This window comes from Chlamydotis macqueenii, chromosome 8 (genome assembly GCF_036417535.1).
Source record: "Chlamydotis macqueenii isolate bChlMac1 chromosome 8, bChlMac1.mat, whole genome shotgun sequence".
Lineage (NCBI taxonomy): Eukaryota > Metazoa > Chordata > Aves > Otidiformes > Otididae > Chlamydotis > Chlamydotis macqueenii.
In genome coordinates, this window is record NC_141563.1 from 15,677,481 (window position 1) to 15,690,931 (window position 13,451).

Sequence of the window (13,451 nt, forward strand, 5' to 3'; positions counted from 1 at the left end):
TGTCATCTGGTGTTGTTTTCGTGACGGTGCCTTTCTGCCAAGGCTCTGCTCCTAGAGCAGAGGTCCGACTGCGTCACACCAAGTACCCCGCTCTGCCCAGCGCAGCAGGGGTTACTCCCTGGGGGGGGGGGGCCTGCAGGCAGGCAGCGCTCATTTGGGGCGTTTCTGGAGGAAGTGGAGGGCTACGCTCCCCTGGGCGAAGTCACCAAGTCCCCTGAGTGCCAAGGTGGCTGTTGGGCACACCAGGCTCAGCTGGGCGCTTGGGGGAACCGGGGCCATGCGGGGGGTCCCGACTTGTGCCATGGCTGCTGGTGGCTTGCTGCGGGCCAGCTGGGCTGCGTGTGGCCAAGGCAGGCTGGCGGCTGCGGGTCCCAGGAGAGACAGCCCGGGATGGGGGCCAGAGCGGATGCAAGGAGCCGGTGCGGAGTGCTGCGGGTGGTCTGCACCACTGCCTCCCCCTGCCCGCCAGCTCTGCTGAGCCCTGGGAGCAGCCTCCCTAGGGAAGGGGGCATCTTTGCTCCCCGGGGAACAGGTGGGCACCCCTGAAGCTGCTCCTCCTTGGTGTGGGGCAGGCAGCAGCCAGAGCACAATGTGGCACACCTTGGAGGGATGCACATGGCCCCAGGAGCGAGGGGCTGCACGGTGAGCCCAGGGGGATCGTGCTCCGACTGGCTCCCTGGGCGCTGGGAAGGGGAGGTGTTTGCCTTGGCATTTTGGCTGTGTTTGCACACCAACACCTTTGCATGAGGTCCTGGTTTGGAGCGAGTCAGCGCTGGCTGCTGCCGAGTTATTTGAGCGCCAGTTCCAGGTAGCAAGAGGCGGGAGCAGAGCTGTGCGGTGTTTGTGCCGGAGTGCACGTAGGGCAGGCTGTGCGCGGGCGAAGGCTTCCCCCTTGCATGGTGCAGAGCCCTGCGGCAGGCACCTCGCTAACCTGCTCCCCGCCTGCCCGGAGGCAGCTGTGGCGCTCTGCCTTGCCCGCATCGCCCCTGGGGTGTTCCTCCGGCCACAGCCCCCGCGCGGTGAAAACGGTGAGGATCCCCGGGCGCCTCACCGGCATCCGACCAGGCGGTGGATGGCTTTCCATGCCTGGGATTCTGCTGGTTTGTCTGGAGAGCGGGCCGGCTGGGAGTTTGGTGGGGCGTTTAGGAGCACAGCTTCTGCCCTCGGGAAGGTGCCCGCTCCAGCGCAGGGTGCCCCGTGGGGTAGGAGCGCTTTTTGAGAACTGCTGGCCTGCTGCCAGGGGTGCTGCTTCCCTCCCACGGCAGTGTGGGCGCTGATGTAAAGTACAGCCAAAAACACTAGTCTGGAAGAATAGTGATTTATTTTTTTTAATTGTTTTTTTAACTATTGTATAAAAATTAATGTGAGCCGATTATTATTATTTTCTCCCTGCCGTGTTGCATAGTCGGTGGCCGCAGTGCCAAGCTAGTGCCTGGAAATGATGTAAACCCACGACCTCAGCATGCGGCTTGGGGAGCCGGAGCGCTGCTTCCGTGCCACGTGCCGGGGCAGGTTGGCTCTCTGGCCGGTGTCCTGGCTGCATGTGCCCGTGTAGGAGCCCGGCACCCAGACTGGGACAGCAATGGGGCCTCATCAGCCACCTCCATCACCTGCATTCTGGGGGTGTCATGCCTCTGGCCCCTTCACCCCATGGTGCGGGAGGAGGGTCCCGGACACACGTGCCGTCCCACGGCTGTGGGGGCAAGAGCTGGAAAGCAAAACGCTGCCTATTTCTTTAAGTTCCCTTGCCGGCCATGGGGATTTGTTTTTTTGTTTTTTAAAAATTTTTTTTTCTCTCGCACTATGAATGGGTTTTGCTGTAAATTATAGTTTTGCACACATTCCCTCGGGCCGAGGAAAATAACCTCCGCTGAAAAGCCAGCCTAGATTGGTGACTGGCTCCCCCTCTCTGCTCCCTAATTGAAACCAAATGTGCAAGATGTAGGATTGTGGGATTTCTGGCCGGCTCCCAGGAATCTGCAGAATGTGAATGCGCTCCCAGAGGCATCTTGCATCAGCCCGGGGAAGTTTGCTCCTCGCCTGGCTCCCCGGGCGAGGAGCCCGCCTGCCCGCCGCCACCTTCCCGCTCTGGTGAGTCGCTCTTGGGTGCATGGGGAGGTGTTTGTCCCCCTCCAAGCTTGGGATTTTGGGGGGATGCGGGGTCCGCCGTGCTCCACGGTGGAGCCCAGGCAGAGGGGCTGGGGAGCAGGTCTGCCTGGGAAGGGACTGGGGCATCAGCGGGGCACTGTCCCCAGCCGGGGAGGTGACATTTGGCCCCTTGTCTCTATTTTTGCCCCCACTGCCAGCGTTTCCCCACATGGCTCGTGTCCAGCCAGTGTTTCCCAGTGTCCCTCCTTGGCTCCCGCCTGTGTGTCTGTTGGCAGAGCCGGTGGCGGTGCCGGCCAGCCCAGAGAGGCCCCAGTGTCCCCCAGCCAGGCACCAGCTCACACTGCGGAGGGGACACAGAGCCACCCATCTGGTCCTGACCATCCTGCCCCCAATCCTGGTGCTGGGGACCTGCTTGTGGCTTCCCAGCCCCGCACTGCAGTGCGGTGACGCCGAGCACCATGGCAGGCTGATGTGGTGCACCGTGGCACGGAACAGGGAGGAGAGCTGCAAGGTTTTGGTTGGCGGGGAGCACTTGCTGGGCGCAGCACCCGCAGGGCCATGTCCCCAGGCCCCACGACCACGGGCCGTGCTGCTGGCAGGTCTCTCCAGGGCAGCCAGCAGCCGCCGGGACATGCCGGATGCTCCTCGCAACCCGTAAGGCTGGCGATGCTTCGGCTGAGCCGGCCAGCCGGCGGCAGGGGAGCCGCTTGCTGCCGCAGAAAATGGGGCTGCATCCAGCCCAGAGAAGGTCTAAAATGGCATTTTTTGGAAGGGAGGAGGACTACGCGTCCCGGCATGCCGCACTGCACTCCCGTCAAGGCGGCGGCAGTGGCACAGCATGCTGGGGACTGTAGTGTCAACTGGGGCGGGGGTCCTCAGCCCCTTTACCAAAACACCCTGTGCCTTGGGTCACGGCCCAGTGTTGTGGGAGCTGAGTCCCTCTCTGCTCAGGGATGTTCCCTCCAGTGTGGCCTCGACATGTCCCACCCGCCCACCATCATCCCCACATGGGACTGGGGGATCTGCGATGGGAGACCTACGTCCAGGACCTGGCTTGTGTTGGGGTCCAGCCCCCTCCCCATGGAGGCTGAGGCCGAGCGGTGCTGGGGACTTCACCAGCCGGAGTGGGCTGGTGGCAAGAGGGACCATGGCTCGGGTGGGGTTTGTCTCTAAACAAACGTGGATTTCATTTTTTTTCCTGGTTAATTTTCGCTGGTCATTTCAGTAGTATAAGAAGCAGGGAAAATGAAAAAGGGAGGAGAAAAAAAAAAAAGCAGCAGCTGAGGGAAGCTCTCAAGCCCAGGCGGCGCCAGGGAGGAACTCCAAAAACTTTCTGCACTAAAAATTTCCAGTGATTGAAAATTTTCGGCAAATGTTTTTCAGACAAAATGTTGCAAAGCCATCCCCTTTGCAGGGCTGGCGGAGCAGAAATGGTTTCCAGCTGGGTTGCCAACACTGCTCGGCTGCTTGGACCGCGCGTCCCTTAACCCCCAGAGTCACCGTCTCCCTGCTGTCCCCTGGCCTCGCTCCACCGAGGAGCCAGGAGCGCTTCACAATGGCTGCGTGGGGATAATATCCCTATATCCACCGAAATGTAAATGCATCCCCTGCGGGAGATTACGGCATCTGGTATCCTGATGCTTAAAGAGTTTACTCAGCCTGATAGAAAAGCAGGGGGAAAAAAAAATATCCCTGGATGTTTTTTGGAATGCAGAAGGAAATTGAGATTTTTAATGTTGGGGGAACTGGCTATCATCAAACACAGGGGCCTCGCGTGCGCCTCCGTTGCAGCGGAGTTCGTTGCCACTAACTAAACTTTCTCAGATGGGAACAGACAGGGACACAAGCAGACACCGAGGCTGGCGTCCCATTTGGGCAGGAGCTATGGGTCCTTCAACCCCCAAGGTTAAGAAGTTGCTCCTGCAAAGGTGAAGTGTCCATGTAAACCAGATTAAAATAGCCTTGTTATTTTAGTAAAAAAAGAGGACTAATCTGCATCCAGTGGTTGCGTGAAGGGGTGTCCCAGGAGGACAAGTGTCCCTTAGGTAAATAAGGGGAGGGGGAGCCCAGGGAGCCTGGGGCAGGGCTAGTGACGTTTAGGGGTGTCCCTGGTGCATCCCCTGGTGCGGTGCCGTGCCCCGTGGTGGTTCCCCAGAGGCGCATGAGTGCTGCAGCTGACGGCCGCTGCCCTGTGAAGCGGTGGCAGCGCTGACTCAGTGGGCAGGCATCTCCTGGGGGCTGGGGCCAAGGGGATCCCCTCATCCCTTGGGCCGCACCCTGCTCCGAGCTGCCCTGGCCCTTTTTCTCCCCTTGCCGCAGCCCGAGCCCATTTCCAGGTCCCCTCTGGCCCCATCCCATGCTCCCCGAGAGGCAGCGGGTGCAAGCTGGCTCCCATGCCTTCTGTGTCACCCACGTTCCCGAGATCCACTCTGCCCTGGAGAACCATCACAAAAATACTATTTATTATACTATCTCTCCCGGGCCAGAAGGCAGGGAAACCGGGCGTTGCAACGTGCTATTATTTTGTTACGCGGTGGGGTTGTGCAACATCTTGCTTTCAAAGCCATCCAAGGGCGGGCGGCCCAGATGGAGCCTTTCTGCCCGTCCCTGGAGCCGGGCGGCGCTGGCCCTGAATGGAGCAGAGCCCTGGGAGGTGCGTTTGGGTCCCGTGGCCATTTCATGCGGCCGGCTCCAGGGACGCCACAGGGCCACCTTACCCACATCGGTGCGGCACGGCGATGTTGTGGCTCCCAGGAGGTGGTGGCAGAGGGGATGGGACACTGGGACCACTTTGACCACCATCACAGATGTGAGGCTTGGGTCTCTGCTCCTTCTCCGAGGCTGAGGTGGGGGACACAGGGTGTGGAGCAGGGGAAACCATTGGCATGACCAGTCCTGGGTCTGTCTCTGCAGGGCTGCTGACATGCTGGCCACCCACAGACCAGCCCTGCTGCTGCTGCTGCTGCTGCTGCTGCATGTCCCATGGCATGCGAGAGCCCAGGTCAACCCCGGTAAGTGAGCTGTCTCACCAGGCACCTGGAAGGTCTGTGAGGTGCGTTTCCCTGGGCGTCCCATCTTGGACTTGCATCATCTCCACCATCGCCGGGCCTTTCCTGGAGCACTTGCGTGATGGCCCCTCAACCCCCACCTGCCTGGGCATGCTGCTGTCCTGCTCGCGGCTCAGCCACCGCCGGTGACGCAGGCAGCATCCTCCACAGGCACCTGTCCTGGCACCAGCAGGCTGGTGGGGTGCTGGGGCACGGGCAAAGCCCCGGGCTCTGAGTGGGGCCCTTCTCCATCATCTCCATCTCATCAGGGCTGCTCTGTTTCAAGGCTATGGTGTGCAGAAGGCAAGGGGCCAGGGTATTGTTCGCTGCCGTCGGGACATGCCTTTTTTTTTTTGGTGTTTTTTTGCAGCAAACCAAGGTCGGTTTTAGTAAAGTGGCTTGACCAGGTGCTTGGCTTCTGCTCAGAAACCACAACACTGTGCCGACCATCGGCAACAGAAACGTGCTCAAATGGTGGTTTCTGCAGGGCCAAGGCCCCTTCCTGCGCCACGGGGATGGACGCAGAGCCCGGGCTCCTTAAGCGCATCGGGGTTTCCCAAGGGAAACTCCTGTAACAGGTCCTTTCAAAGGCTTCTTCCATCCCTGGGAAGAGTTTGCTGGGTCTCGAGGAAGCAATCCTGGTTCTTCTGCAGTCAGCCAAGGCGGGCAGCTTCGGCTTTGCCTGGCCAGGGTGGTCGTTACCTAGAGCTGAAGGAGCTGGGCTGGATTCACATTCGGCAAGAATTCCATGAGAATTCAGTGGGAGCCGCACTCCGCAGAGCACAGTAAGCGGGAAAGCTGGAGACAAGAAGGGATGCTCCCCACCGTGCCAATATCCGTGCTGAAGATGCAGGAGACAGTCCCCGTGGTGCGGTAACCCCTGGACGGGAACCAGCTGCCGGGCAGCACTGCACGCTTGGCCGCAGGTTCCTTGCCAGCGTGACACCCGGAGAGCCGGGAGGCTGTGGGGGCAGGAGGTGGCCCTAGCACTGCACCCTTGCCCGGGCCCTGCTGCCTCGGTGCGGGCATTCGCTCGGGGCGGCGTGCGGAGGGAGCGCTGTGGGCTGGAGCCGGTGGCCAGACAGTAAACACGGGCAAACAAGCCGGCCTTTCAGCAGCTCTCTTGGCAGCTGGGTGTGAAAAAATAACTCCTGGGAAGCAGCGTCGATGCGGTGTCGGGGGAGCCGGCTGCCGCTCAGGGATGCAGCGTGCCCGCTGCCCCGAGTACTTTTCCACTCACCGCCGGGGCAGGAGTAGGGCTGGCGGTGGGAGCCATGGGGCCAGTGGGGATGGCAAGCGCCCGCCTTTGTCACTTGTTCTCCAGGCAGGTGGGGTGGCACAGCCGAGCACAGCTTGCTGCGGGTGGGTTTTTTGGGCAAGCTGCCTCTGGAGTGAGCTCTCTGGGTGTCCCAGGATGAGGAGCGTGGGGATGGCAGTGCCAGCCCCACGGGCTCTCCCTCCACCGCAGCTGAAATTCTCGCCAGCAAGGCCGAAGGGATCTCCAGGGTTGGGGACCGGGTGTGTCCGGCAGCCCTTGGAGTGTCCTTCCCTTTGCTCCTGGATTCACTTCGAGCTGTGCTGGCATCCGCTGGTGGCTCCATTTGCTCAGGCAGGCGTCTGCCTGCGCAGGACCATCCCGTCACACTTCATCCCCACTCCGTAAGCCGGAGGGATGGAGAGTGCTGCTCCTGAGCTGCCTGGCTGCAGCACCCGTGGATGTGCCTCAGCCCCAGCAGCACCATGCCATATTTTGGCGCATATCTCAGCCGAGGAGGGATCCCTGCTCAGTACCCTGCTGATCTCATTGCAGCGGTGTGCCGGTATCCCTTGGGAATGTCAGGCGGGCACATTCCCGACGAGGACATCTCGGCCTCCAGCCAGTGGTCTGAGTCCACAGCTGCCAAGTATGGACGGTGAGTGGGGTGACCCTCCTGCAACAGCCACGGCAGGGTCTGGGCTGCCACGGAAGGACAGAAGTGGGGCACGGGGCAGGCTTTGGTCACCAGCGAATGGCTCCTCTGCTCTGGGTTCGCAGGCTGGACTCAGAGGATGGTGATGGCGCTTGGTGCCCCGAGATCCCGGTGGAGCCCGACGACCTGAAGGAGTTCCTGCAGATTGACCTGCGCGCCCTGCACTTCATCACGCTGGTGGGCACCCAGGGGCGCCACGCTGGGGGCCACGGCAACGAGTTTGCTCCCATGTATAAGATCAACTACAGCCGGGACGGTACGCGCTGGATCTCCTGGAGGAACCGGCACGGGAAGCAGGTGAGGAGGCAGGCGAGGGTGCTACCAGGTGGGGCTGCGCCTGCCCGTCCCCACCACGCTTGTCCCTTCTCCCCAGGTGCTGGATGGAAACACCAACCCCTACGACATTGTCCTCAAGGACCTGGAGCCGCCTCTCATCGCCCGCTTCGTCCGCTTCATCCCTGTCACCGACCACTCCATGAACGTCTGCCTGCGCGTAGAGCTGTACGGCTGCGTCTGGCTGGGTGGGTGGCACAGTCCTGCGCCCTCCCTTGTGTCCCCAGAGCCCGGCTGTGCCCTGGGGCTGGCTGGCAGCGGGGTGTCCAGCACGGGTGGCTGCTCAACCTCCGCTCCCTGCAGATGGATTGGTGTCCTACAACGCACCGGCCGGACAGCAGCTCGTCCTTCCTGGGGGCACCGTCATCTACCTGAATGACTCGGTGTACGACGGGGCGTTCGGGTACAGGTGAGGATCGGGGCGAGCTTCTGCAGGCGGTGAGTGCCATGCCAGGCAGGAGGGGATGGGGGTGATCCTCAGCACACCAAATACTCGGGATGTCCATGAAGTGGGGGGGATGTGGCCAGCTCTGGGAGGCTGCACATGGTGACGGGGACAAGGTGACGGGGACAGCACCTCCAGCCTTTCTTTCGGATTTACGCTAAGTGTGCCACATGGTCAGCATCCTGCAGGCTTTTCCAGAGAGAACTTCAAGAAGCACAACAGAAAACCTTCCCAAATTTCCTGTGGGCTGCAAGGAGCTGCTGCTGGGGGGGTACTGGGCGCTGGCAGGTTTGTGGGGTTGGCGAGAGTCATGCTGCCTTTCCCCTCCTCGTGCGTGCCAGCATGACTGAGGGCCTGGGCCAGCTGACGGACGGGGTGTCGGGACTGGACGACTTCACGCAGACCCACGAGTACCATGTCTGGCCGGGCTACGACTACGTGGGCTGGCGCAACGAGAGCACCGCCGGCGGCTACGTGGAGATCACCTTCGAGTTCGACCGCATCAGGAACTTCACTGCCATGAAGGTCCGCATGCTCCCTCCCATCGTGTCCCCCATCCCCGTCCCCTGCCATGGCCACGCTGATGGGCTGCCCCACAGGTCCACTGCAACAACATGTTCGCCAAAGGGGTGAAGATCTTCAAGGAGGTGCAGTGCTACTTCCGTGCTGATGCCAGCGAGTGGGAGCCCAGCGCCATCTCCTCAGTGCTGGTGCTGGACGACGTCAATCCCAGCGCGCGCTTCGTCACCGTGCCCCTGCTCCACCGCATGGCCAGCGCCATCAAGTGCCAGTACTACTTCGCCGACACCTGGATGATGTTCAGCGAGATCACCTTCCAGTCAGGTACCTGCCGCCACAAGCCCTGGCAGGAACCGGACCCTCCTGGGGTGGGGTTTCAAGGAGGGAGTGGGGCTGTGGGGCACCCATGCCCCCCACCCTGATGGTCTCCTCTTCTCTCTTGCCAGACGCAGCCATGTACAACAACTCATTGGCCCCCCCCGATGTGCCTGTGGTCCCCACCACTTACGGTAAGGCGTGGAAAAGCATGTCACCCTGAGCTGGGTGGGGAGATGGTCTCACTCTGCCCCATTTGATGGTGGAAAGACGCAGGGGCTCTCCTCATGCCTCAGCGTGACCGGGTCTCGCCATCTGCTTCTCCCACCAGACCCCACACTCAAGGTAGACGACAGCAACACACGCATCCTGATCGGGTGCCTGGTGGCGATCATCTTCATCCTGGTGGCCATCATTGTCATCATACTGTGGCGGCAGTTCTGGCAGAAGATGCTGGAGAAGGTGGGTGAGCACAGAGTGGCCAGCAAGGTGCCGCAGAGTGATAGGCTGACAATAGAAGGGAGGGGGGCACAAGAGGACAAACATCTTCCCCAGGTGGGCGCTGCAGCCCTGGGCGGGGCACCAGAGAGGGTGGGCTTGTCTTGGAGCACAGGAAACCCTGTCCCATCGGTGCTGCAGGGACCCCCTGTCCCAGCTCTCCTCCCTTGCCCCTCTCTTGCAGGCGTCGCGGAGGATGCTGGATGACGAAATGACCGTCAGCCTCTCCCTGCCCAGCGAATCCAGCATGTTCAACCACAACCGCTCCTCCTCCTCCAGCGAGCAGGAGTCCAACTCCACCTACGACCGCATCTTCCCCCTGGGACCCGACTACCAGGAGCCCTCCCGCCTGATCCGCAAGCTTCCAGAGTTCACCCCAGGGGAGGAAGACACGGGTGAGAACTGGGACACCCTATGTGCTTAGAGCCATCTACCATGCATGGACCCTGCTACAGCCCCCCCGGCTGGACACCCATGGCAGGGCTGTTCCTACTGTCCCCCTCCCAGGCTGCAGCGGCCCTGCGAAGCCATCCCAGGCCAGCGTCCCCGAGGGCGTCCCCCACTATGCCGAGGCCGACATTGTGAACCTGCAGGGCGTGACGGGCGGCAACACCTACTCCGTGCCGGCACTCACCATGGACCTGCTCTCTGGCAAGGACGTGGCCGTCGAGGAGTTCCCCAGGAAGCTGCTGACCTTCAAGGAGAAGCTGGGGGAAGGCCAGTTCGGGGAGGTGAGTGGGAGCTGGACCTTCCCGGTTTGGAGGGCCCAGGGGTGGCTGTTGGTCAGCAGAGGCAACCTTTGCCGCTTCCCCCCTCCAGGTTCACCTCTGCGAAGTGGAGGGGATGGAGAAGTTCATGGGCAAGGACTTTGCTCTGGAGGGCTTGGATGCCAGCTCTGACCACCCCATGCTGGTGGCTGTGAAGATGCTGCGAGCAGATGCCAACAAGAACGCCAGGTATGGGGTCAGGGGGGTGGACACGCAGCCATTCATGGCTCAGCCCCAAGCAACCCCTCATGCCACCAGTCCCAGGGGAGGGGACCCACGGGTCCCTCAAAAGGCTTGGGCGGGTGGGTAGCATGCTCAGCTGGTCCGTGTGCGCCTGTGTACCCCTCTGGGTCTGTCTATCCCATCCATGTGGTTTCTGTTCCGGAAAGGAATGATTTTCTGAAGGAAATCAAGATCATGTCACGGCTGAAGGACCCCAACATCATCCGGCTGCTGGCAGTGTGCATCGCGGATGACCCGCTGTGCATGATCACTGAGTACATGGAGAACGGAGACCTCAACCAGTTCCTGTCCCGCCAGCAGGCAGGCAGCCCCCCCGCTGGCCACGCGCCCACTGTCAGGTAGCGCTGCCCGGGATGGGCAGGGACTTGCAGGTTCTAGGCACCCAGCTGGGATGTGGGGCACCCCACTCGGGGCTGTGCCGCCCCCTAGCCCCGGCTACCATCCTGTCCCAGTGCCTCAGTCCTCCTCCTTTGTCGTTCCCCCCACCCCGGCAGCTACAGCGACCTGCGGTTCATGGCTACCCAGATCGCCTCCGGCATGAAGTACCTCTCCTCCCTCAACTTCGTCCACCGGGACCTGGCCACACGCAACTGCCTGGTGGGGAAGCACTACACCATCAAGATAGCCGACTTCGGCATGAGCAGGAATCTCTACAGTGGGGACTACTACCGCATCCAGGGGCGGGCGGTGCTCCCCATCCGCTGGATGTCCTGGGAGAGCATCCTGCTGGTACATGGGTGCTGGATTGTCCTCGGATGGATGCTGGGGGGGCTCTGGAGGGGTTGTTTGCAGCCTCTTTTCCTTGGGCTGAAGGGTGCAGAAGGGAACAGGGAAGTCTCTCCTCCCTGGAACCCGGCTTGGGGGGGTGAAGGGTGCAGAAAGCAGGACTGGTAGCAGCTTTTCCAGGCAGGCTGGGGGGACTATGGTGATCTTTGGTGCCCAACCTTTGAGGAGGATGCTGGACATCCTCTCCTGGCCATTGTCAGATGTGGGAGAGGGCGCAGGGTTAGTTTTCACCTTTGCAGGGAGCTGGGTCCTTACTGAGCCCCAGCTCCTAGAGCGGCGGCTGCAAGCCAGACCTGGAGCTGGCCAGGCTCCGTCCCCGGGCAGGGGTCAGGTCTGCAGAACCGAGCTCCCCTCTGGGCCCAGATCTGGAAAGATGTTTTGAACCCTGAGCACGTAGGGCTTACAGAGCAGGAAGGGGTAATGCCTGCGCCCGACCCTACTCTGCTCCCCTCCGGCCAGGGCAAGTTCACGACGGCCAGCGACGTGTGGGCGTTCGGCGTGACGCTGTGGGAGACCTTCACGCTCTGCCGGGAGCAGCCCTACTCCCAGCTATCTGATGAGCAGGTCATCGAAAACACCGGCGAGTTTTTCCGGGACCAGGGCCGGCAGGTAGGAATGGGACGGGATGGGACAGGACGGGACAGGATGGGACGGGATGGGCAGTGGTGCGCCTTGTGGCAGTAACTCTCTCCTTTTGTCATCTTTGCCTTTTGTTTTGAAGACCTACCTTCCCCAGCCCGCGCTTTGCCCCGACTCAGTCTATAAGCTAATGCTCAGCTGCTGGAGACGGGACACTAAAGATCGTCCCTCCTTCCAGGACATCCATCGCCTTCTCCAGGAGTCGGCCAGCGAAGAATGACCCTTCGCTCCTCCCTAGCCCGGTCCCTGTCCCTCCCCGTTCCCAGAGGAGCCCCATACTGAAGCCACTTCACTCGAACTTAGTGATAAAACCCGGGCAGCGGGTCTTGTTCTCGTCGTACAGTGAGGAAAAACCCAAGGGCGGCAAGGAGAGCCACAGCGCGGGACAACTCAGACCCCCCACCCCGGCTCACTGGCTGACCCAAGCCCGGGAGCGACGAGGGCTGAGGTGACAGTTATTTATTGATGCAGCGGGTTCTAGTGACGATGACCGGGACAGAGTGGCTTCTCTCCCCTTGGTCGGAGAGGAGGAACGTCAGCCGAACTTTCTTCATGAGGAAGATTCTGGCCCGTCCAGCAGCCGCTACCTACTCAAGGAGGAGCCAGGAGTTGCCTCTAGCTCACAGTGGGCTGTGAAATTACGGAGCGAAAATAAAAAAAAATCTCCGGACATTTTGTGCTTTGGACATGCCACGTGGAGGGGCAGGAAGCCCAGACCCCTGTTGCACAGGGAGAAGCCTGACGGCAATCCCAGCTGCTGGAGTGGGCAGCGTGCTTGGCTGCGGCTCCTCCTCGTCAGCCGACATGCCAGCCCCGGCAAGAGACACACCGAGGGGACCTCCTCTCACTGACCACGGCCACTCCAGAGATGCTTGTACTGCCCAAGAAATGCATTTTTGGATGCACCGCAGTGGGATGTGAGCACCTTTCACCTCTAAGGGGAAATCTCCAGGTTCTCCTCTCCCAGGCGTAAACTCGTGTTTTCACGTGCCGCGAGAAGAAGGCCCACAGCAGAGCTTTCGACGCCTGCTGCCCGACGCCCAAGCCCGCAACAGCCTGTGGGCACGCAGCGGCAGGCAGACCTGGCTCTTGGCCCGGGGCTTGCGGCTGGGCTGAAGCACCTGGGCTGGACCTTGGCACTTTGAGCATCCCGTGGTGGCCCAGCACCGGTTGGTCCCTCCCGGATCAAAGCTGTGTGCCGCTGCCCCCCCCAGACATGGCAGCAGACTTACCTGTTGTGCCCCAAAATGAGACCCTCCTGCAGCTGGACAGGAGGAACTTTGTACTCAGAGGGGACATGGACCCTGCCATACTTTTGTACGCGTTAGTTCAGCACCATTGAGTCGCGCGTGGCGCAGTTTCCAGTATCCTATCGCTACGGCCTGTATATATTCGGTAGATGCACCTCTATATATAGGGGCAAACCCCCTGAAGAGACACTCGCTACGTGAATCTGGTCGCGTGGTTTCATCATGGCAGTTTGGATGGGGGCTCGCCTCCTCTGTGGGGATGGTACAGGGGGCTTTGGGTCTGCAACGTGGGCCAAAGGTGCTGCCTGGGGAGAGCTTGGGGTGGGGGGGTGCACACAGGTGATGGTGCAAGAGGTGGAGGAAGGACACGGGTTGACCCACACTGGTTACCCATCTCCGTAGGTGGTAGAGAGGGTGCTCCCAGGCTCGGCATCCACGTCCAGAGGTGCCCACCAGCAGGGACCGAGGTGGGATGGTGGGCCTGGGATAGGGGAGGGGGCTGTGCTCTGAGCAGGGGCTGGCTGGTGTCC

General features: G+C 61.4%; 1 protein-coding gene across 1 annotated transcript; it reads left to right on the forward strand.

Moving 5' to 3' along the window:
* Positions 1 to 1,961: 1,961 nt before the first annotated feature.
* On the forward strand, positions 1,962 to 13,123 carry DDR2 (discoidin domain receptor tyrosine kinase 2). The gene is made up of 17 exons (XM_086753151.1): positions 1,962 to 2,091; positions 5,023 to 5,120; positions 6,967 to 7,069; positions 7,192 to 7,423; positions 7,500 to 7,647; positions 7,763 to 7,868; positions 8,246 to 8,429; positions 8,504 to 8,747; positions 8,870 to 8,932; positions 9,070 to 9,200; positions 9,421 to 9,631; positions 9,744 to 9,967; positions 10,056 to 10,192; positions 10,393 to 10,584; positions 10,741 to 10,975; positions 11,492 to 11,641; positions 11,754 to 13,123. The coding sequence occupies exons 1-17, from the start codon at positions 1,991 to 1,993 to the stop codon at positions 11,889 to 11,891; spliced, it is 2,697 nt and encodes an 898-aa protein (XP_086609277.1). The 5' UTR covers positions 1,962 to 1,990; the 3' UTR covers positions 11,892 to 13,123.
* The last annotated feature ends 328 nt before the right edge of the window (positions 13,124 to 13,451 follow it).

What these genes read in the sequence shown, in the direction of transcription:
- DDR2 (XM_086753151.1), top strand. Translation starts at nt 1,991, where the DNA reads ATGCGCTCCCAGAGGCATCTTGCATCAGCCCGGGGAAGTTTGCTCCTC. An exon ending in CCTGGGAGAGCATCCTGCTG is followed by an intron (nt 10,976 to 11,491) that starts GTACATGGGTGC and finishes CCCTCCGGCCAG; the next exon opens with GGCAAGTTCACGACGGCCAG. An exon ending in TCCGGGACCAGGGCCGGCAG is followed by an intron (nt 11,642 to 11,753) that starts GTAGGAATGGGA and finishes TTTGTTTTGAAG; the next exon opens with ACCTACCTTCCCCAGCCCGC.